Source organism: Taeniopygia guttata, chromosome 1, assembly GCF_048771995.1.
Source record: "Taeniopygia guttata chromosome 1, bTaeGut7.mat, whole genome shotgun sequence".
Lineage (NCBI taxonomy): Eukaryota > Metazoa > Chordata > Aves > Passeriformes > Estrildidae > Taeniopygia > Taeniopygia guttata.
In genome coordinates this window covers 91,375,658-91,399,800 of record NC_133024.1, presented here as the reverse complement: position 1 = coordinate 91,399,800, position 24,143 = coordinate 91,375,658, and the positions used below count along the sequence as shown (strand labels likewise).

Genomic DNA, 24,143 nt, shown 5'->3' with positions numbered 1-24,143 from the left:
TTGGATTAAAGATTGGATTATAAGTGTGTCGAAACTTGCAAATAAAATACTGTTTCAAAGAGAGTAATTCTTTTAAGGCCAAATGGCAGTCCACTTTGGTTGTATGTTAAGCAGCCATGCAGATGGCTTTTGGCTTTTTAGTTCAGTTACATCAGTTCCTGCTGAACTAGCTGGTCCAGATAGTCACGGAGCCTTTCTGTGAAAGCAGCAGCAGCTTCAAATAAAATTGAAAGGAACGTAAACAGGGAGTTACAGTCCTTCTTCTCAGTAAGTCAGGAGCTGTGGAAGCTTGAGGAGTGGAGACCTGTAGCCTTTGGGATGCTCCATGCAGGTGCACAGTATCAGATGTCCCTGGGAGTTATCCAGGCTGTGTTTGTATTACCACAAGGGCACTGTACAAGGTGCCTCAGGCTTCAAAATTCTGAAATCTAACATACACAATCTTGGTTTCCTTTGTCATTCTAGGTATCTGAATTTGCAGCTGCCACTAAAGGAGGAATTCTGGTTTAAGTCGTTAAAAGAGTGGCTTCATTTTGGCATGGGGTACAGCACGGCAGTATTAAATTGCTGGAGAGATTAGCAAACACAGCATGTGTTTTCCAGGCTCTCCTGACTTGAGCTCCTGTGGCTTTTTTAAACAGCTTGCTCAGAAACTCCTTTATTTTATAGATGAAGGAAAAGTATAATTGGCATCAGCACTGCATTGTCTCTCCTGCAGTGGTGTTAAGGTGACCCTTCACAGACACCTGCTGTACCAATCCTGCCTACCTCATGTGTTGCAGGAAAGGAGGAGCCTTTTGGGTTCAGTGAGTCCGGGCAACCTCTTGGAGACTGCACTGCAGGCAGTCCAGCCAGCCCTTCCAGCTTGTGCCTGGCTCTGGCATTTCAGAACGGGTCTGCACAGAGTTTTCAAACACTGAGACTGTGCTGGCTTTCAGGGGTGCTGAGGTACAGTAGTAGTGGTACAGTAGTGGTACAGTAGGTAGGATTCCTCACTGGAGTAGAGGGGATGCTGATGTGCTTGGAGTATAGTGCTTTAGCTGCCTTGATCCCAGGAGCCTGTACACAGCTCTTGTTTCAGAGCAGTATTTGGGCATCCAGGATTACCTCTCAAGGTGGCTTAAATACTCCTGCACCTTGATGACTACATGGAAATTTTGCTCAGGTAACACCTAATTGTAAAGTCATGTCCTGCTTTGTCTTTGTGTTACATTGGGATCCTTCACAAAACTCTCACTTGGCAGAGGAGTCAGGAGGTCTTCAGTGCGTTCCAGGCAGCAATGCTCTGCTGAGGCTGAGTTTTGTGAGGTTTTGATCTGCCAGACCTAAGTGCAGCACTGGCTGCTGAAGTATTCTGCAGTTGTTTGTTTTAAGGCAGCAGAAGTGACTCCCATGGCCCAGCCTATGAAAAGATGCTCTGGTAGAGATGGCTCTGGACTGTGCTGGCTTCTCTAGGGGAGGTTCAGCATTACAGATCTGGTTCTGGGTGCACACTCTTGGGCAGTTCATAAGTGTGTAGGAGGCATCAGCAGTGCTTTCGCTTGTGTTGTGGTGTTCACTTGCCACTGTACCCTTTTAAGCTGATCTAATGGAAGGCCCTGGAGCACCCAGAGAATGGAGAGGAGAGGGGTTTGAAAGGCTGTCAGGTGAACCTTCCGTCTTCCTCTGAAAGGAAGCATGAAGCTTCACATCAGTAAAACTAGACATGGAACACTTTCCCTACTTTTTAAGCCTTTTGGGTGCTTTGGCCCTGGTGGTGTTTCTCACTCAGTCACATGCTGTGCCATGGGTAAGGAAGTATTTGATTACAAAAATTCAAAGGCTCTGCAGTGCAAGAGTCTGAGAACAATGTCCAGCACCTTACAGATTGCACAGAAGTGTTCGGATTCTCTTTATAATGTTGTCTTTTATTTTTTTCCTTTCAGTCAAAATCCCTTTCTAGTGGCTGCATTTGGAGCTTGCTCTCTCACGAGGCAGTCTAACCACCAAGCCTTTCAGAAATTTGGACGTTCAATGACAGCCTCTGACATGGTTTCAGAAGTTGGAACAGCTTTTAACAAACTTTTTGAAACCTGAAGCCAAAGCAGCAAAGAAGAAAAGAATAATGACTGCAAGAGTAATTACATGTACCGTAGAATTTACATAATGCACCCTTTCAAGTGCCGTAGCAGCATTGGTATGTTAGGTAGATTTTTTTATTTTTAAGAATAGAAAAATATGATTAATGTAGATATTTTTTAAGAGTTTGGAATACAAAAATGTTTCGGCTGAAATAAGCTGTAGTTGCAGATCTGTTATAATATAATAAAACTAAACTGAAAGTATTCCTCTGTTCTTTTTGATAGTTATTGAGCAATAACTAAAGTGTGAACAGCAAAAAATGCACTTGATATTTAGATAAAATTCTTCCACCAGCTCAACTGAATTTCTTGGATTTCACCAAGGTTATCACTTGTCATTCTTAGACCCTCTGTCTAGAATTAGCTATTGCACTTAATTTTTTGCCATGCTATTAGAGTAAGAAGCAAAAAGTAAGCCTCTTTGGAAAGGGAATGCATGAGAGTTGCTGTAGATTTTGAATGTAATTAGTTGCCTTTTCTTATTCCCAGTCCCAGAGGCAGCATTCATTTAGACAAGGCGTCCCTTCCTGCATTGTCTTGTTATTTTTATTTAAAAGGTTCCCCCTTGGCAGAATAAAGATACACTATAGGTATCTTGGCAGTAAAATTCATTAAACAATAATTAGCATTACCTGCAAAAGAAACAAGTTTCTGATTCTTTTTCTAGTCTTGCCTCAATACAATGAACTTGTGAAATTGTCATTTGGAGATGTACTAGGTAGGGCAAGAAACCCAGCAGAACTGGTTCAGCTCTCGGTGATCATGTTAGAGGGAAGTGCTTCTAAAACTCCAGGTGCCTGCTGGGCTAGAGCTCAGAGCAGCCCAGCACACAGATCTGTAGGTGGGCAGCGATGAGCCAGCAGGAATACAAGTTGAAGAAACAGAAGGCAGCCCACGGCTCGTACCTGTACCTCCACAGCAGAGTGCAGGCAGCATGCGCTGCAAGTGAAGGGAACAGAAACAGGGTGGTCAGTGTTCGAGCTTCAGGTGCAGTCCTTAGTACTACAAAAAGCAGGAGTTTTTAGAGCAAAAAGCATAGAGGCTTTTACTTGATCTTTGCATGAGAGACAGACACTGTCAGAGCCACACTGATCTGGCACTGGCAGAGCAGGCAAGCATTAGGTGTAAAGCAGAATTTCCATGGGATTTTGCACAGGACCATTCCTTAAATTTTAGGAGATTTAGTCAAAGCTTGTAGAGATTGAACCTGATTGGAGGGGGAGGCAAGTTCATGCAAAGTAAATTTAAATGGGTGCTGCCCTTGACTCTCCAATCCAGCTCCAGGTGTTGCTGCTCATTGAAGCACCAGAACAAGCACGTAAGGCATCCGGTCACTGCAGTAGGTGTCACCTGCTCAGCACAGCCACCCCTGTGGTGCTCTCAGCTGGAATGTGGTGTCTCACAGACCAGACTGCTCTCATTCCTTCCAATAGCTGCCTGCAGAAAGCACTGGAATCAGAAAGCCTACTCCAGGTATTTCCCTTCAGCCCTTAGAGTTGGTATTTATGGATGCACTGTGACTACTACCTCACCCTGATGCATTTTTCTTTTTAAACCAGTTACCTATTTTTAAAATAGGTTTTTAAGTGTTTGCTTGTGTTGCTCTATGAGGGTTCACAAACTACTCTTAAGAAATGAGGTTTTACTGTTTAATTTAAGCAGTTTTGTAAACTGTCTGCATCTTAGGGGAAATGTAAGCTATTATTTTCCCCCCTTAAATGCATTTGAGAAACCCAACTACTTTTAAATGAAATCAGAAAGTTTAAACTGATTTTAAAACAACTACTGCCTTTAAAATAAGTGATTTTTTTTTTCTTGTAATTAGAACATCAGTGGTATTATAATCTAAATGATGTGTAGGCGAAGTCAATCAATTAACAGAGCTCAGTACAGATTTCAACTTGCCCTGTTGGTTTTAAAGCTACACAGAAGTTGTAACTGTTATTCACTAATGTATACAGATTGTTACAATTTTTAAACATTCTGGAAATGTAGCAGTTTCTTTTGGTAGGAAATAAAAGTAATAGCAAAATAACTGGACTTTGTTTGGTGTGTGCTGATCCCATTTCACACAGCAGCTGAGCTGCTGCTCATCATTCACTGTTTTGCTAGAATAACACTGCCACGAGTAAATGTACAATACCAGCTGTGTCAAATGAGCATCCGTGCCCCAGTGCTGAATGAAGAGACACCCTGCTCTTCTCTGGAAGTATAGACAATGGAGAAAGGGAGCAGAAAAAGAGCTATACATTTTGTTCTCAACAGTATAAAAGAAAACACAAGTGCCTTGTGGATGAACCCTTGCTTGGTTCTTAAGTTATTTGTAAATTGATTTAAAGAAAGTGCAGGTACCAGGTAAGTACCTGTATCAACAGAGGTGCTAGAACACAGGTCACCTCAGGTGTAAAAGAGGCTCTGCCCACAGCCATGGCCAGCAAAAAAACTGAACAGGTTAAAGCTAAACATATTTTATATATATACCTCCTAATTTTATCTTCCCAATTCTGGAGAGATCCTGAGCATGCTACACTCCCAGTGCTAGAGAAATCTCCTTGTATTCTGTGCAAAAGCAAACAAAAGAAAACAAGCCTTAGGGTAACTGGAAACCATCATATTACATTAAAGTTTTCACAGGATCAAAGCAGCAGCACTGCAATAAGGAAATACTTCAAGGTTAAAAGTATCCCCCATTCCTATGTCTGAGAGGAACAGAACTGTCAGCCCAACAGACATAAAACTGTTTTCACCTTAAACAGAGGCCAACGTTCTTGCCTCTGCCTTCACTATGTTTAAACTCTGTGTCAGGTCAGCAACACAGGGTGAGGCAGATGACAGAGCTTTTGGGCTGGGGCAGTCCCTGCAGCAGAACAGACCTATGCCTCATGGTGTTAAATCAGTGCAGCTGCTCCTCTGCTGCCTTGCATTCTGGATGCTTCCACCACCTGTGCTGCAAGGCCTGTATTTATTTACCAAGTACTAGTACCAACAGTTTTGCTCAAATTACATGCTATCATTTTTAGCCATTCTGTTCAACAGATTTTATTTTGAAAGAATTAGTATTTACAACAGTTGCTGAAGTAGCTGAAATAAAAAAACAAGTCCAAGGATGAAGGATCAGCTTTTTTTCTCAGTCTGCTTCTCTGTCTGCCCTCCTTCCACAATTTCCCAGGTTGAAACAGCAGCTCTGTCCTGTAAGAGAAAGTAAGCAGGTCAGTCCTGCCCAATTGGATTTTTAACCAAGATTCACTCAGAAAAGCTATTCATCCAATTGAGCAAAAGAAGTAGCAATAAAATCTCACAGGAATGCCACTGCTAGTAATAATGCTTAGAGTTGTAAAACAAAACTAGACATTTTTTCCTAGCTCAGAGGGAAGAAATAGTAGAAATGTCACCTCTTCAGTATGGAATGCTGCAGGGGGGTGCAGCCTCTCATATGAGTAGCTTCACTCAACTCATGCAATTGTATTTTCAAGTCTCAATGGCTCATGTTCCTGAAAAAAATCTCAATACATACAAATATATTGCTGAACATGTTTGATCTGAACTCAGGACAGAAGCCTGTTGATTTTAGTGTCTGTAATGTGATACTGTCATATTTTTGAAAGGCATTATTACAGCTAAACTGAACATTCTATTTAGAACCAGCTGTTTGATTGCAATGGTTGAAAATAAAAGTAAATCTGAACACTGACACACGACTAAGTTCCATCAGCACTGACTCATAAGAGCAGCTGGAATTGTTGAATCTTTTTTACATGAAAACTCTTTGATGCCTAAATACCCAATTACTACATTTCACTTGGAAGTAGGCCACAATGACAAGAAAATACACATGGATTTTTTTTCATCAGTCTGTTGCAATATACGTAAACTTCAGCCAACATCCTTTGCAATGAGCAACCTGACAGAAGAAACCAGAGTAGGGAAATCACAAGCTAGAACCCGAAGGAGAAACTACCCTTCCTACAAAGCTGATTTTTAAGAAAGTTAAAACTTCTGTTCAAGCCACCCCCTTCCTGCCCTGCCTCAAACCAGGGGGTTCCCAGTCCACACTGGATGGAGCTGAGGCTTGTCTGCTTCATCTGTTCCGCTTTTTCACCTGCACGTGGATTTCAGAAGTTGCTGGCTTGCTTGAGCCTCACATGACAGAGGGCAGCACTTTGGCATTAATGCACGCACAGTGTGAGGTTCAAATGTTTTGTGGAAATGAGGGGCTGGGCAGAAATGAGAAATTCACGTAACTTCCTCAAGCACTTATTAGGCAAGCAGGACCCTGCTAGGTGTTGTTTTACCAAGGCATTTCTGGCATCAGCTGACCCAGCCAGGCAGACTCATGATGAGCAAGAGGGTGGGGAGAGGCCTGCTTTGTGTAGGTTGTGTCTTGTTGCACGTGTGTGAGGAATTGCAGAGCTGCATCACTCAGCTTGCAGTTCTCTGGGATCTGCAAAAGCAAGGTGTAAGTATCACACCTTCGGATACTTCCACAGTATCAGCAAAAAAAGCCGGAGTTCAGCTTCGGATGCTTGCTCTGTGTGCTCTAAGCCCATTTGTGCTTTGTCTTCTGGAGCAATCCAGTCTGGGGCAGATCATGCTGAGCTTCGGATTATTATATTTTTTTTTTAAATAAATGGAATGGTTTGAATCCTGGCTCAGACTAATTTGTGGGGTTTTCAAATGTAAATCCCCTTAAAAAACAAACCAAAACAGATCTGCAAAAGGATGGAAGTGGAGCTGCAGCATTTTTCCAGTAGATGAAAAGGCAGGCTGCTTCTCCAAGACTTTGTCTCAGTACACGGTTTGGATTTGCAAACTTGCTTGACAGGTGAGTGTAGTGGAGATTTACAAACAAGTTAAAGGAAGCAGATGTTCCAACTTCCCTTTCCTTTCACAGCTGCAGCTCACCACCACCAGCAGCATCACCAGGCTCTGGCGCTCACCCCGGTTTTGGCCAGCATACTCGCTGTCATCCAAGAGAGGGGAGAGCCGCCCACGCTCCGCTCTAACAGCGCACTGACAAGTGACAGCCCTCACACTCGGCAGCTGGAGCGGATGTGTGCCCTCACTCCCTAATGTCATTGTGCTTTCCATCCTCCCACCGGTAAAACTATGGAACCAGACTTGCCAGGATCAGTTCCCAAGGAAAGGAAAAATGAGCAGTATAAACTGGATGGAGGGAGAGAATGTGGAGGATTATTCTGTGGTCAAGGAGCAACACTGACCCTCGCCTAACAGAGGCAAGAAGGGCAATGACCAAGAGGAACTGGAAGAAACAGCACTTTAAAGAAGTACTGCAGGTCCTTGGAACCAGGAGAAGGCAGTAATGCCATAGAGGGTCTTCTCTCAAGCCAGAGATGCCACTGAAATAATGGAAAAAAACACTGGCATTCAGTGTAGGCTAAAAGTAGAAAGCAGGATAAGAGAGAGGAGTGGTACAGGAATTGGGCAAAGTCCCTGTGGCTCAGGAACAATTGGGAATGAAGCTGCTGAAGATTAAAGCAGCTTTCTCATAAAGACTTATTTTTGGTGGGAAGTGTGGGGTAGGTAGAAGGAAGGCACTATTTTCACACGTCATCTTGGTTTACTTTCCAGTTCCTTTGCAATCTCTTTTAAAGCTGCACGCATTACTCACACCATTCCTTCTGGATTGAACTTGGGCAATTTAGGGATTTCTGACTATTATGAGATTTTCAGTGGCTTGCATGGAAGCAGAAGGCTGAGGGGGAGCAGAAGAGAAGGCAGCATTATAGACAGACAAGGGCTTGACTTCCACCTCCTGCTACTGCAGTCACACAGGGTGCAGGGCACCACGCCACAAGCTGCTGAAAGGGAATGAAGGACAAAAATATGTGTTGTCTTAAAAAGTGACTGAGTCTCACAAAGAGGGTCACTGTCTTCTACCTGTATGTGGATTCCAAAGGCAGCAAGGTCTCCACGCAGACTGTCACAAGCCTCCAAGAGGGGCTTTCTCTCCTGCATTAACTGCTTCCTCTTTTCCTTCTGCTCCTGTTTGGGTTCCTCGGCTCCCGCTGCACCCTCCAGTGGTGCAGCGCCTGCTGCTCCCGGCAGAGCCAGCGCGTAATGCCGCACCTTCGAGCGGAACCTCACCAGCTCTTCAATGACACTGGAGAGCACTGCAGACTTGTCTCCTCCCAGAGCCACCTAGAAATCAAACAGAGTGCTTTACAAACATCTGATATTGAAAAAATCAACCCCATCTCCATAGCAATGTGAGGCTTTATCACCTCTCTTGCTCGTGCATCTTCCATATATTGGTAGGATTAAAATGTTACCATCTCACTAATGCTGGACAAAAAGTTACCGTGAAGTCACATTTGGAAGAAATTCAGCATATTCCTGCACAAGAAAGCATTTACCTTGGAGCAGAGTGCTCTCACATGAACACAACACACTGCATAACCCAAGCGGGGAACTCATCACCACAGGTAACCTCGGAGATGCCAGAAGCATGCATAGCTTAAGAAGGGATCTGACAAGTTAATGTCAGAAAGGCTTGGTAACAGGAATCCAACATGGCAAGGGAAGCCTAGCCACCAGCTCAGACAGCTCCTTGGCTGTAAAAGTCCAAAGACAGCGAATACATCAGCCCCTTATTCTGTCTTTGAGCTCCAGATCTCCTTCAGGAAACACAAACAAGAAGTAAGTATTTTGGCTTTAAGTCTCCAGTCCATCCTAACCTTTCTCCTTTCATCTACAGAAACCCTTCCCAAATCCACAAAACTTTCATTTGATCCACCTTACCCAAAGTTTCAGCCACTCAAAAAAGCCTGACAGAAGCAGCAGCTACTGCACACAAGGTGTGGATATTTCCTGGCTGCAGTCGAGCCCCTTCCTCCCTTCAGCCACTTCCAAGCTGCCTTGGCCTCCTCTGGCTTGGCAGGAGTCTTGCTGGTCAATGCCTCAGGAAAGGAACAGACTCACTCCTCCTACAGAGTCCTGCTCCAACAGCTGCCAGGACAGGAGCTTGGGAGTCAGCTGAAGAGGAAGGCCACTCCTCAGCACTAGCACAGCCAGGCTCTTGGTCTCACTCTTGGCAGAGACACCATCCCTGTTTCTCATTATAGGCAAACTCCCGAGGGGGAGGAAAAGGAAAAACCTCCAATGAACAAGAGAACCCCACGGCAGTGTTTTATCACTAGGACACGAGGGTGGGAACACAAAACACACCAAGGCCACAGGCAAAGCTCCTGGCAGCAACATCATCTGGGAGCAGAAGAGCAGCTGAGTAATTAAAGCCAGAAGGGACTGGGCTTAGTCACCAAACAGCAGGATGGAAACCAAAGGGAGCAGAGTTTCAGAGGTCATAGACAAAAAAGAAGAGCAGGAGGAGGAGGTGAGGGGGAAGCTATCAAGATAAAGAGTGTGAAATACAGTGAATTCCCCAAGCTTTCAAAACATGTAACCATACTAAAGAAAAAGTTTATGAGATTGAAAAAGGTAATAAATCTAAGTGCCAGAAATGCTCCATAGTAACCTCTGGCAGGATAAATACTGAAATACAAAAGGGAAAGCCATGATGATGGGAACAAGAAACATGCCTCTAACAAACATCACTGAAAGAGTTCAAACCAGGCACCTACTGGAGTGAAAGCCTTCAAAAGGAGGAGCAGCTTTAGGAGATGAACCAGTCTGCCACATAAAACAGCTTCTCGGGACTGATCTCAAATTTCTGGCCCTTGCTTACTCCACAGATGCACCTGCAGTACAATCAACACTCTGCACTCTCTGGGAGAGCAAAAGCTTCCCAGCTCTAAAACAGGCACAATGGTTTTCACTCACCACCTTTCCAGATGGATTCATCTTATCTCCCCTGTGGATAAGATCTCTTGCCAATGCAGAGAGAGAAAGGCTCTCTTATTGCAATACACCCACTAGACTGAGATGAGACATTCCTTAGCATCCCCACTGATGACTTCAGAAGCACAGGCAGCTACATTAGGCTGATTAGCTGAGATGAATCCCAGCCCAGGAGCAAGACAGAGCCACAGGCTACTTGCAAATATCTAACTGAGGTGGCCCAAACACCACTGCCTGTATCCTCTGCACTGTCAGCACAGCAGTGTCCAGGCTGTTCTGGCTGGTCTCAAGAGTGAGGGAACAATCCCCACACTATTTTATTTACTAAATTGTGGTAGCCCATGGACATTTCTGATGAAGATTTTGACAGATTTTTTTACTGAAAGCTGAAAGAGCAGAGGAACAGAGAGGAGTCTGATGAGCTGCTCCTTTCTTCCTGCTTATCTCAGACCAGCATCTTCTGCTGATCCTCCTGCCACACAGAGAAAGGGACTAGCACAGCCTAAAACAAAGAAAAGCATTCAGATACTTGTTTCAGCAAAAATATAGGCACAGCAGACACCTGCATACAGACAGCCCAGAATCTAGAGGAGTGACTTTGCCATCCAGCTAACAAAAAAATATAAGTGTTTCGTATGCCACTAAAATTTAACATGCAAACTACAGGCTGTGAGGAGTAACACACAGCCAAATTACATCCAGACACTGTTTTGAAAGAAATTTTGTGAGAAAATCTATAGAGGCAAACTAAATAAATGCATTTACCACTATACTGTCTGATTTTCAAAGGATGAATAATTTTACATTTTCTCACTCTCTTCTCCCCCTCCCCAGAATAACTGTTCTGTTTTGCAGAAGTTTCTCTACAGTTTCTCTGAGTTTCTCTACAGAAAGTTTCCACTACTTTGCATTCAGCTCCGCATTTGAGCAGGAAAGGAGCAATGAACAGCCTGCTATTCTCCAACACCTTGTGTGATTTTAAATGCTTCCATACATTGGCATATCACCTTCATATTGATGACTCTCTTTCCCATTCAGTACTTTGCTTTGAGCTTTTCTCTCATTTTTTTTCTCTCCCCATTCCTATCTTTCCAAGAACTAGTTATGTAAGCTCACTGTTCCCCCCTCCCCAATACCCCCCATGGCTCAAGGCAAAGCAGCCCCTTCCCCTGGCTTTCTGCAGAGGAGTAGGACCCCTCACAACTGCAAATGTTCACACAGCTATCAAAGCCAGCCTGGATGCAACCATCAGGAAGAAGAGGAAAAGCTGGAGAAAGCCAGACATATAACAGGACAATTTAAAGGCCTCCAATGCTGTTTCTTGTTTCATTCCCAAGTCTTTCATTTCCACAGCAAAATTGGTGCAGAAGTCACATGGGAGTACCTCCAAGAACTAAAAAGCCCACACTTTGTTCCACTGTTCATACACTCTCCTAAAACATCACAGGAGAAACTGCAAACAGTGCAGAAAGGTTTACTAAAACCATCAATAACTTTGTTACATCTGATGCTTTCAGAAAGCACTCTATGAAACATAACACTGGGGCTACTACCATGTCCTCAAACACAGAGAAGAAATATTTCATTACCTGTCTTTCTCCAAAGGACATCCCAAGGGCATTGAAAAAGCCTTCAATATAGGAAATAATGCTTCCATACACAACAGAGCTTCTAGGAGATCCAGCATCCTGTTCAGAAAACACTCAAAAGAGATTGTCCAGTCAATACATATTACAGAACCCTGCATCTCTTTGCAGCCTAGTCCACAAGGGAAAACTACTAATTATAAAGATCTACCTCCATCAGGAACACCTGCCCAGACAAACAATCTTCCAGAGATACAAAAGCACCTCACAGCACAAAGGGAAGGGATTTAAGTAAATAAGGGAAGGAAAGAGCTTATCACCAGCCTGTGCAGCAAGAAGAGATGCGAGAAGCTGCCATACATTGCATGTGTGCAGCAAATTAGAACTAAAAATAGCACTTCTGGGCATGAAAGGGCTGTGTGTATGGAAACAAAATAAAAAGAACAAAATCCCACGTTCATGGGCACCTATAATATAAAAGATTAAAAACAAATTCTTTTGAGTATCTTATTGATTTGATCCATGTGGAGATCGCTTTGAGATAGTGTATGGCATTTTGTCATGCCCTGGTAGCACCAGCAATCAGCAGCAGCAATAAAATAAGGATTAAATGACAGACTGAGGAGCAATTTAAGGGACTAACCCTTACCTAAAAAATGAGTGATGACATGCACAAGCAAATCAGCAGCTGATACTGGATTTTATCTGACATCTTCACTAGGGCCTGAGATAAGCTATAGTCTAAAATGTATAGGAAGATCTGAACTGGGAGGAGCTGGAGCAAGCCACTGGGAGAAAGGAATAGGAATGTGCCATCTAAGGTGAGAAATGCTTAGCAGGAAGGCTAAAGAGAGAAGTAAGTAGTTATGTGGATTTACTCACAGTTCTTAAAGAGAAAAACTACACTCATAATAAAAAGAGAAAACTCCAGACAGCTGGGCTGTACCCAGAAAATCTCCATCTCAACCAGAAATCTGAGTCAGCTGCCCCACAAATATCCCATCCCATTCTCAACAAAATGACTGACAGGAGGAATTCAGAGGGAACAAGCAGTGACTGACAAAATTTGTAGTTGTATCTAGGAGTGGCAATGCCATTACAGATCCCTGCTGCAAAGTGTTTCAGGTCAGGGATTCACCCAGATTGTAAAGATAATTTGTAAAGATAAGGCTAAGGCTAATCTGTAAAGATTTGCTCATTCACCTCGTAAAGGTAACGGTAAAGGCAAAATTGAAAGCCAATGCCAAAACAGGACCAGAGTGAGGCAGGATTTCTAAACCAACAGGCTAATTCTCTCTTAAAACCAGTTATTACCATGTACACAACATTTCTTTTACTACACAAACATAGTAAACGTGAGGACACCAGTACTCAAGTAGCACAGCAACAAGGGTGAGGTGCTCACCTTGAGTGACAAAGGGAGCTGTTGCTAAATGGAAAACCCAGAAGTGCTTCAGACAGTGTTTATTGCTCAAGTCTTGTCCTTAACCAGGTTCTTTGTGTCAGCATAAGAGATCTTAACAGGGTCTTAATTTGCCAAAAGCCATCTGAAGACAGACTCATGCTGATGCCAGTCACAGTCTGTGCCACTCAGTCCCAACGCTGAACTCGCCACCAAGACTGTCCAGTGCACCTGGGGCTGCTGGCCAAAGCCCCTGCAGCAACCACCCCCCAGCACTTCCCAGTTTAGCCTAATTTCTGTGCATGGATATTAAGCAAAGAAGCAGGGTAAGAACACAGAACCAGCACTAAAATTAGCAGCATGTCACAACAGCTTCAGGCCTTTCAGAAGCCCTAGGTATAAATAACATAGGGCAACAGGAAAGAAACATCCTCTGGACACAACAGAGAACAAAACAATAGCCATGCACAATTCCTGTGATAGGGTCAGGACAAATGGGCTCCATTAAGGTCAAAAATTTATGGAGCTTTGTTTCTGCTGGTTTCTTATGTGAACAATAAACTAATCTGTCTGCATTAAGCAGTAGGACAGTGGACAGCTGTCATTTTCTGATCTCTGTATCCTAATGGGTTACCTTAGTAACAGCCTTAAGCTGTCTGTTGCCATGGTGAATGAGGTCCATAATTGCTGCAACAGCCCTGGAGGTGTCAAAGTCATCTGCAAACGCAGCCTTCACGGTTGCTTTTGTGTTGGCTAGCCTTCAAAAAGAAAAGGTAACATTTAAGATAAGACAAACAAGATGCCAGCAGTATGCTGAATTCATCCATTCAGCCAGAGGGAGTCATTGAAAGGACACTGCCATCTCCTTCTCAGCTGTCCTGTGATGGGCAGTGCTGCACTCATCAGGGAGAATACATCTTTCTGCTGTGAAGGGAAAAATTTCATGCATGTCAAAATCCTAAGTGTTACATCCATTCAATAAATATACATGGCTAATCGGAGGAGCCAACAACAACAGAGCAAAGTTTGCCTTAAATCATTCAAAAACAGATGGAAAATGAGACTGATATTAAGCATATCAAAGATCTTACTGAGTTCTGTTTTTTTTTTTCCAGCAGTCCATTAATCATGCTAACAGCATGTTTCTCTTCCAAACACACATCACAGGCAGCTCTCCAGTGCCTGGCAAGAAAGCTGTCCTGGGGCTGGCCAAGAATCCTGTTGTCAGGATCCAACTCAGAACAAAGCACCGCCTCCTCATTTCCCAGGAGAGCCCAATCCCAAGGGATTCCACTCACCATGGCCCAGATGGAAAGGTCCAGTGGGACCATTTGTGTAACAGTGCCAAAAGCCAGCGGGCAACCAGCACTGATCACCACAGAACCAGCACCACCAGCTGCAGCCACTTGGAGAGGCAGATGAGGAGAGCAGCAGGGATAAATGAGGAGCTACAAACAGCTGCTGGCAGCACACTCCCATACACAGCCAGGCCAACCAGAGCTTGACAGTGCTGGGCCAAGGATGCCATTTCCCAAAAAAGTCCAAGGAGCAGGGGAACCTCAAGCTGTCCTAGCATCTCTCGGGCTCTCCTGAGCTTTATTTTACCTGTTTCTGTATATTTTTGCCTGGAATGCCTACTTCCCTTCAGATACTGGATGGCTGCTGTTCTAATTTGTTCCTTCCAACACTTTTCCCTGCAAGCTTACCCCTCTCCACTGAGTATCTAACGCTTCACTAATTAAGAGCTTTGCCTCATTTTGGTTGTTTTTACACCAAAGAATACACAAGTTGTGCCCTCCCATAGATCCCCTACTGATTATCCATTTCAACTTCCTCACACCTCTCAGCTTTATCTTGCACCAACAGATCTCCTGCAGCCTCCTGCTGAAGGATTTGCTTTATCTTGCACCAACAGATCTCCTGCAGCCTCCTGCTGAAGGATTTGCTTATGCCATATACCACAGCTAGTTAATGCAACTCACTTTCCTGTAACATACTCCAGTGCCCCTTGCAACCCTCAGTCAGTGCAGCCACAAGCATCCCCAACAGTGAGGTACCTGAGCCACAAGGAAGCTGCCTCTCACCTCTACAGCACAGACTGTCTCCCCTCTGATTCCACAGCCCAGAGCTGCCTGCACTAACCTTGCTTCAGGGCACTCAATGCCCCTGACTCTGTGCTCCTGCTCCCAGCTTTGCACCCAACACACAGCGCACCTCAGTCCTGAGGATAATCTTGTTTTCATAATGGACTACAAAGAATTCTCCTCACCACTGTCAGGGTCACAACAATTTTAATTGCTTCCTTCCCTGTGACATGCCTGCCCATGGCCAATCTCTCAGTAGCCCCTTCTCTCCTCTGCTGCACATCACAGTGCCAGCCAGCTTGATTATAAATTCACACCCCCAAGGTGTGTCACTCTGCAGTCACCCTCTTTCTTCTCCAGTCACTACTGCCCAGCTCTGCTTACGAGCTGGGGAGCCTCACAACTGCCACAGCTTTGCCTCCTGCACTGCTCATGAGAGGCAAAGACACCTGTGTAAGGACAGGCACACCAGATAAGTAACTCAGATCTTAAAAATACAATGAACTGAGTATAGCAGACTAAGAGCAAAAACAGCTGGCTAGAAAGAGATTTTTTTTTAAAAAGCTGCCTTTGGTTTCTGGGCTTGGATGGAGGACTGCTGCTTAGTCCTTCTTGTCCTGTTTCTTAAAAAGAACCTCTGAGTCTGCCAGCGAACTACTGCTCACATAATCACAATCTTTTAAGATACAAGAAGTGCACTTACCGTTCCCACAATATGTCTTCTCTAACAGGGTCACACATCAGCTGTCCTTTTATATAAGCATTTGCATCTCTAATAAATGAGGAAATTGCCTGAAGACGGTTCTTTGCATCTTCCATGCTCTCCTCACTATATTCTATTGCTAAGAAAAAAGAAATCAAGGCATTAGGATGGAAAGAATGTTGTCTGTCATACATAGGAACAGTATTTGGAGGCAAAGGAGAAGTTTTCATTATTTGTACAGCAAACTTCTTACAGTTAATTGCACATTTAATTAAAAGCTCCATTCTTCATGAACACCAAGTGGATTAAATCAATATAAAAGAAAATCACTATATATGATGAAGTATAACCTAATGGAGCACTTATCAAACTGATTCAAAAAGTTGAATCCAGAAGTTTACTGAAGCAATCACTATTTAACTTTAACTTTTTTCCATTATTGAATCTCTCTGCAAAGTTATCAATCCAAAGCATTAGGATTTAATATACTTCTAAGTGTTCTAGTGATGGCAACATGTACCTCTACTTGTGTGCCTATTCTAATTTAGGTAGACACAATCTGTATTTGGAGACGTCCAAAGAAGTCTAACCCTCACCACTGACTCTGTTTAAAAGGCTGCTTCACCAACATCTAAAATCTTAATGAATCTAAAATTTGTGGTCTAGCTTCTGAACAATTCCTTCACAACATCACAGCTAAACTGACCATACCACTTTGAGAAAGCTATTTTTAGAGAAAATACAAATTGCTTAAACTCATAAGGGCATGTCTAGGGTAGGATTCATCACACTCACGCATATCAAAGCCTCTTATGGCCACTGGAAAGAAAGATAAAACCTCAAGGTAAATGATTCCTTGCATCCACAGCTGAGCTCCACTTTATGATGAGATGTGCTGTACAGGAACCCTACAGAGTTTCTCTTCCAACACCCACAGTAACATTAGCCCTACCACTAATAAGGCATCCATGCACACAGACATCTCCATGCATTCAGGGAAACCCTACCTTTGGAAGGCAATTCCACTTTGGGAGCTTCCAGAGTCCACTCCTGCTGGCAAGAGTTCAGCAGGCTCCTCTCGCTTTGCCTGCACCCTGCAAAGTGCAGGTGCCAGACTAACTCACTGTCACTTTTACTGGGAATTGCTATCAGTGAGAGGCTTTTTTTTTTTATTTGTACAGGAATGTGCAATTTTCCGTAGAAAAGCTTTTGGACCCAACATAAGAGAGCTCACCTGACCTCAGTGGAAGTTGTGTCTACCTAGGACAGGCCTAAGTTTGAATGCATTCCTTCCTCCAGTATCACACCAGAGCCATCCACAGCCAGTGCAGTATTGCTTCACTGTTGTATACCTGACCTCAGCAATAAGGTACATCCAAACTACAGCTGCCAGCATATTCCTAATATCATCAGCACTGAGCATCACCCATAGCTTCCACAGAAATCTCACCCCTGATCCTGCCTGTGGTGCATCCAACTGCTTTTTGAATTACCCAATGCTGCCCAGACAGACTCTTTAGAGCAGACAGTTTTACCAAGAGGACAGATGTAAGAGGGAAAAAGCAGCCAGAAGTGAGACCCAATATCATTTCCATTAGCTTAAATCCCAAGGAAGCCTAACGGTTTGAACAGACTTTACACAGGATTTACCCCAGTGCAACAAAGGTGTAAGTCTGGACCTGTATTTGTCAGATTTTGTTTCACTTGTGTATAATTAAAAATCTGCATTACTGCCTCATTAAATCAAGCTTTACACAGTTTTCAAAAAGACCAATGTACAGACCTCTATAACATAGTGAGACACTGAGAGTGATCATTTATATACACTAGGATTACTCAATTGATTAACCTGGTTACAAGAATTCTGAAAGGAATACTTGATAAAAGTTTATATTGATGAAACCTACTTTGGTTCAAGCCATTCGTCATCCCCAGTTCAGGGCATACTCCTAAACCACTGCCTGCAGGCACTGCAAACCCACAACACAGCACAGGCAAGCCTGGCCCCCATAAACCTTCACTGTGTTCCTCACTCCTTCCCTCCTTTGCCACCAACAGCCCAGACAATCACCACTGCCCCCAGAGCTCAGCTGCACCCCGAGCAGCTCTGCTCCACCACCCCAAGCAGGCAGAAAGGGTGATGAACTAGAGGAACCACATGCAGAAACACATTGTGGAAGGATGATCAAAGTCTCTTCTCTCTGCCTTTTCTTCTCTTCCCCACAAGCAAGGCCTGCAGCTTTATCCTCCCCCTGACAATGGTCATCACAGGAAGGGACTCCACTCCCATGAAACACATGTACCTCCCTGCACATGTCCCTTTCAACCCTTGCCCCTCCAAGGCTGGGCCAGTCTGGAGTCACATTTGTCTCTATTGTGCCTGCTAGCACACACAAAGACAGGGGGGTAGCCCAGACAACAAAAAAGGCCCATTCCAAGCCAAAGAAACCACAGCATCAAGCATGAGCCATTCCCAACTGTCAGAAGCTGCCCCATCCACATGCCTACAAAGATCTTTTTTGCAGATTCAATCCAACGTTTGTGGTACTAGCTGACCCCCAAACCTGGATTTTACAAAAGGCTTTCTTTGGCAGGTAGGAATGGCAGGAATCACCACCAGTGGGTCTAGGCTATACCTTTTAAGAAACAAGAAGGTACTTGGGATCTCACTTCTAATAAAAATATGAGCAGACAGCAAGATGAGAAGGAGTGCAGTAAACTTATGTTTAGGCCAAAGTGAATACTGGTAGCAGGGACACAAGCTGACAGGCAGCACAGTAAATACTTGGCTCAGCAGAGACCAACTCTGGCTCTTTATTGGGAAGCTAATCATGCACATGGCCTTGTAAGGTGGAGGTGGGAAGTGCAGACTTCTGAGCAACCCTTACCTGCCAACTGGCTTATACTCTGATATGACACCAGCATATCCTTTCATCAAAGCCACCCACATTCACACAGGTAGCACTCTTTTTTTACCTCAGGGGGGTGTTTATCCTAGAAGTAATGCAAAAAACACAGGTTCAAATGCAGCCAGCTGACAGGGAGTGAAGAAAGCCTGCAGGCAGCTCTCCACTGCAGGGCTCCAGCGCCATTCCTTGTCCTGAGGCAAGGTTAGAAGCTACCAGACATTTAGCTCTTGCTTACATGACAAACATATATATATATGATAGTGGTAGCAGGTGTTAGTATTTCCTTTTGTTTTAAACACACATTTGTTCACAACTCCCAGGTGCCCCCAGCCAGGGAGCCACCTAAGTGTACACAAGGTATTTCATCTCCTAAAAGAAGCCATCAGCCAAATGTGCCACTACCCTGCAGCATCACCCCCAAACAGTCAATCATGCCACCAATCCACTGCCTGCCCCAAACAGGATGCTGTTCTGCAGCAGACCTTCCAACTGGATGCACCCCTCTCTTTCTATGACAGTGGCAGGGAAGTTAATAGCCACCTCTCTCTTTACTATCCCCTGCTTTGAAATATTGCAAGGATCTACTCAATTCCTGATGCCTTCAACTGTCCTAGGAAAGGGAGGATGCACCAGGAAGATCACATGGGTGGTTCCTGCAAGGCAGTTAGCAGTATGAACAAGCAGAAAGACGTCAGTCCAATGACTGCACGACTATAGAGACCAGCAGCACACTGCACACTGATAGGCACGAGCAGTGCCCCAGAGCCCTGGCCATGCCAGCTCTCGCAGTCACACTGCTACAGGTTGTGGAATTGTGTTATTATATGTTCTATTATGTATAAGGTCATTCCATGTATCCCCTTGCGATCTGTAATGACCTCCCGGGTTCTCCCATTTCCCCCGCGGTTTACCTATGTTTACGTCTCTCAGACCATCTGTCAGCCACGCGGCGGGTCGAGAGATGACCGGGCACCCTTCCATCTGTCCATCTCCCATTGGACCCCTGCACCCCACTATCCCTAGTCCCCCCGTGGCGTTATCTCATTGGCCGCCCCGGGTTTCCCCTATCGAGTATTTATAGAACGGGTTGGGGACGCCCCGGTGCTTTTTCTCCCGCCTGGCCCCCGATCGCTGCTGCTGCCCGACCCGCGGGCTTTTTCTCCCGCCGGATCCCTGCGTGCTGCCGCGGCTCTCTCTCTCGCCCGGCCCCTGACTGCTGCAGCCGAACCGCCGCCATCGCCGCTGCCGTGGTCGCTCCGGCTCCCGCACGTGCCGGCAGCAGCGCCGCGGCTCCACACGCCGCCTCTCTTGGATCGCGGCCAGCCTCGGAGCGCGCCGCCCCGCCCCCGAATCGGCCAGGCGGCACGGACAAACTCGAACTTAGCACGCAGCAGCTTCTCGGTTTTTTCCTCCCCAACCAAGCCATAATAAACCGAGATATCGCCCGCGGGGGAAAAAGTCTCTCTCCTTTTATTCGCCTCGGGACTCGCCTCGCTCCCAGACCCACGCAGCACCAGCAGATACCCGCGAGGGTTCGCCGGAAAACACGGAAGTTGCCAGCGCTCCCCCCCCCCCCCCCTCACGGAGCTAGCTGGGACAAAAGTGGGGACAAGAGAGCGCTAAGGCAACAGGTGCTCTATCCAAGGCAGACAGAGGCCCCCTGGAACACCACAGCAGCTGCTGCCCCATGCTCCACCATTCATTCCCTGCCATGCCAGGACAGCCAACAAGCCAGCAGTGCAAAGGAACTACCATCTGCTTTTGAAAGGTCCCAATAAACTGGTAGAAACAGACACATGAAAATCTCCTCCAGCTCAAAGTAGCATCTACCTGCTGGAAACACTACAGGGTTCACAGGGAAGCTAACAAAATCTCCCCATCAGCAGAGATGATCTGCCAGGCTAAGGTGTTCATTCATGTGTTGGTCTAAGTGAGCTGTACTGCACCACAGAACCGCCTGAACACTCAGGAACTCCACAGGACAAAAATGGTAACACAGCAGGGAGATAAAAAATTATTAGCCAGCCCTCATCATATAGGATGAGGAATATAAGCCACAGGTCCATGTAGATACATCTCCAAAAACAGCTGATCATGACTGATCGTAACTATGACAGATGCAAATCAGAGGTAATTCATTAATTAAAAGTGTAATTAACTAAGAGTCACAACTAACTGCAGCTCAAGAAGGTATTTAAATGAATGGTTAAGTACTGTGCTCAGTAAAGACAATTTTCTAAACGCTAGCCAAAGAGCAGCCCCACAGAGCAGCACCAAAACCTTCCCACCCACTGCATTCCAGGGGAGCTCGCTGCACCTCGGCACGGCTGGGAAAGGTGTGGGAAAGCCACGCAGGGAAGGGGCTGATCCTTACCTGAGCTGTATCTGCCACGCAAACAAAACATTCTGAATTGATCTGACGAACATTTCTTCAGGAAATCCTAAACTCCATGCACAAAAAGACAGCTTTAGTACGATAACAATTTCTTCAGGAGCTCTTCCATCCCCTTGCTTTTCAGACCAACATGACAAATAACACATCTTTGCAATTTTAGACAGACAAAATCTTTAAACTCTAACACTGCTTTAAAACCTAAACTAAATAAAATTAAATTTCATATAAGATAGATGTGTGTACATATATATTAAATATAAATATACACACAATGTCCAATTTAAGACAGTGAAAATTACTTTGCAAGTACAATCAAACATACACTGTATAAAGACCATTGAAAAAAAAAAAAAAAGGAAAACCAAAGTGAAATTATCAGACTACGATTGAGATACAATCTTAAAGAGAGGAAAGCTCCTGAGTTTTGCAAACTTTACAAACAAAGATTTCTTGAAAAAGAAAGTAAGTGTACTTTTTCTGCAGGACTAGAATACGAAGAAATGCAGGGAGAGGACAAAGATATGTCCTAGCAATAAAAAAAGAGTTATTTGTGTTAATTATGAAGCCTAATAAACTCCACTCTAATATTTATCTAGCTTTACAAATAATTCAGTCCAGTAAACAGTAAACTATTAGTATTACTAGTAGTACAATTAATTTTTATTAATAGTATAATGAGCTATTTAAATGTTTGGAAAGTACACTAATAAAACATTCAGTCACTTCCAACCCTGCTCTCAGTAAGGCTGAACACTGTGGTAGATTGACTGCGACTGTTGTACTTCTGGTTTTGGTATGTTTTTTTTTTTAATTTGCAAACTGGTAAGGATCACTGAAGTGCCACAAAAATCAAAAATCATAAGAAGCCAGTACAAGTGAGAAAATATGGAAAGTGTAATTTGTTTAAATTTCACATTTTAAAATAAGGCTTCTGCTACAAGACTAAACCAGCCTGAACAGTGGAAAAGCATGAGCAATGTGCTGTCTCTCAAGTGAAAATAGAAATAATTGAGGCAATCACAATCAAGAAACAGTGATACTGATTGTTTTGGTGGGTGTTGGTTTGTTGTGGGTTTTTAAAATAAACTGGATATAAATGAGTATACCCAACATGCCCACACTAATCTAAAGAGGTAGAACAATATGAGTACAGTATGGAAATACATTCAAATTTGGGAAAGGAGCGTCCAAACTAGAAAAAACAGAGAACAGATGAAGAATCATAGCTCTTTGATAGTAGGTTGCTTCTTGGCCCCGTTTTATCACAATCTCTTTGATTTTCAGGATAAGAATTAATAGCTATTTAAAAAAAGAAAAGAAAAAAATTGGAGTAGAGTACAAGGAGGGGGAAAACAGGGCAGCTGGATGCAGAGGATCCATGGCTGTTGTGCCCAGATGACAGCCTGGGATGCAGGTGGCAACTGGCTGGACCAAGGGAAGATCCTGGACAGACCTCCCCTCTTTCAGCACAGGCACAAAACTTTCCATGTAGGGCTTAACTTTCAAGGTGCAAGGCAGCTGTACAGGAAAAAAAAAATTCACTGGACTGAAAACCACTTCTCGGGAAGCATTAATACTTGTTCGCCATGTATAAATGCAGACATGAAAAGCAGAGACCTACAAGGAAAGAGAGACAGGCCAGAAATGTTTGTTTCCTCAACACAAGCTGTGCGATCATGGGAGACATGGAGAGGAACATTTTTATACGCTGCTTTTAACTCCGTGCACTGCATTTGTGGTCATTTCTCCACCCTGTCTACAACATCTGCTGAGACTCATAAGATTTCTGTGAAAATTCTGAGCTCCAGGGAAACAGGGCTTAACTGTACCCAGACAGCATCAGAAGACTAAAGAATAAAGCAGCTCGTATTGAACATCTTTTTAAAGGGATTTTAACTAATTTTTTCAAGAGGGCAATGGGGAACATAGACACCAAAGCAGCTTCCCAAGCTTTGCCTAAAGGAAAGAAATCATCCTATTCCAGCAGTAAGCATCAGCCATGACGGAAGCACCCCAGCAGCATGCACAGCTGTACCAACACAGCCAGCAGAGAAACCCTCCTCTGGGCCACACCAAAGACCTCGGACACAGTGAAATACGACATAGTCATGTGGCTCATGGATATCAAAAGGCAAAGCTTCTGTGCATCAGAAAAGTCCCCTTATAGAAAATAAAGGGTAATGGGAGAGACTGCTGCAATAGTATGGTTCAGGATACCCACTAGCTTCCTGACAAAACTCTGACACTGTCCCATTTCACCTAAAGAATTACTAGGAAAAACATCCATTCTTTTCCAAGTCAAAGCTTTTTCAAAGCATTATTAAGAATAATGAGAACCCACCGCTACAGAACAGAATCATTCAGGTTGGAAAAGACCCCTGAGATTGTCAAGTCCAACCACAAATCTACAGTGCAGGATTCTGGTACTGGGCACAAACTCTGCTCCTACAAACACTCTCAGCTCAGCAAGATCCATCTTTATAAGCAAACCATGAATCTGAGCAGGTATCCTACCTCCAGATCCAAAATAACACATACATCAGTACTAGAAAAACACTTCAGCACAAGCACACACTCCAAAGCTTTCTCAAAAGAAGGCTGTGATTAATATTTACATATTAAAAACCTACAAAATTGCTTCAATTAAAACAAAGAAATTACCTTAATTGTTATGTAGTTTTTTAATGACTTTGACATTTTTTCTTGACTTCCTTTAACATGCAAATGCCCTATAGTAAAAAAAAAAAAGTAATTAATCAGGGTAAACAAGTGTGCTTCTGAATAGTGAGCAAATGACAAAGACTGCACTCAGACACTGTAAATGTTGGAGGCAGCATATGCTATGCTGGATATATGCTGAACATTTCAAGGTAATTGGTAGCATTTTTCAATATCTTTGCCTACAGTCCTGCACATCCTCAAAACTTCCACTGGGTGAATTTTAAAATATAGACATTTAAAGCATAAAAAAAAAAAACACACCACCTTAAGTCTCCCTGTTCAGAATTGACAATAAACTGATAAAGACAAACAAGCAAATAGTTTCAGTCTTCACAAGTACCTTCCTTACCTGTTACTCTTGACTTCTCAGAAGTATTTTAAGAAATACTTTCCAGTGATCTAGCATTA

General features: G+C 43.9%; 2 protein-coding genes across 12 annotated transcripts in view; one reads left to right on the top strand and one right to left on the bottom strand.

Moving 5' to 3' along the window:
* NAXD (NAD(P)HX dehydratase) overlaps positions 1-4,155 on the top strand; it is a 50,993-nt gene extending 46,838 nt beyond the window's left edge. For 4 of the 7 annotated variants that reach the window (XM_030280197.4, XM_030280204.4, XM_072933593.1 and 1 more), the window contains one exon: positions 1,926-4,155. In XM_030280197.4, the coding sequence (XP_030136057.2) occupies positions 1,926-2,076 (151 nt within the window). In that variant the 3' untranslated portion in view covers positions 2,077-4,155. The remainder of the gene's footprint in view (positions 1-1,925) is intronic. The other 3 variants (XM_030280237.4, XM_030280226.4, XM_030280247.4) reach the window with 1 other exon arrangement.
* Positions 4,156-5,143: 988 nt separating this feature from the next.
* The window catches only part of CARS2 (cysteinyl-tRNA synthetase 2, mitochondrial), a 43,648-nt gene continuing 24,648 nt past the window's right edge, over positions 5,144-24,143 (bottom strand). For all 5 annotated transcript variants that reach the window (XM_030280268.4, XM_030280260.4, XM_072933610.1 and 2 more), the window contains 7 exons: positions 23,676-23,743; positions 20,994-21,060; positions 15,711-15,849; positions 13,558-13,681; positions 11,525-11,623; positions 8,019-8,279; positions 5,144-5,309 (listed from right to left, as the gene is read on the bottom strand). In XM_030280268.4, coding sequence (XP_030136128.2) covers positions 5,235-5,309; positions 8,019-8,279; positions 11,525-11,623; positions 13,558-13,681; positions 15,711-15,849; positions 20,994-21,060; positions 23,676-23,743 — 833 coding nt within the window. In that variant the 3' untranslated portion in view covers positions 5,144-5,234. The remainder of the gene's footprint in view (positions 5,310-8,018; positions 8,280-11,524; positions 11,624-13,557; positions 13,682-15,710; positions 15,850-20,993; positions 21,061-23,675; positions 23,744-24,143) is intronic.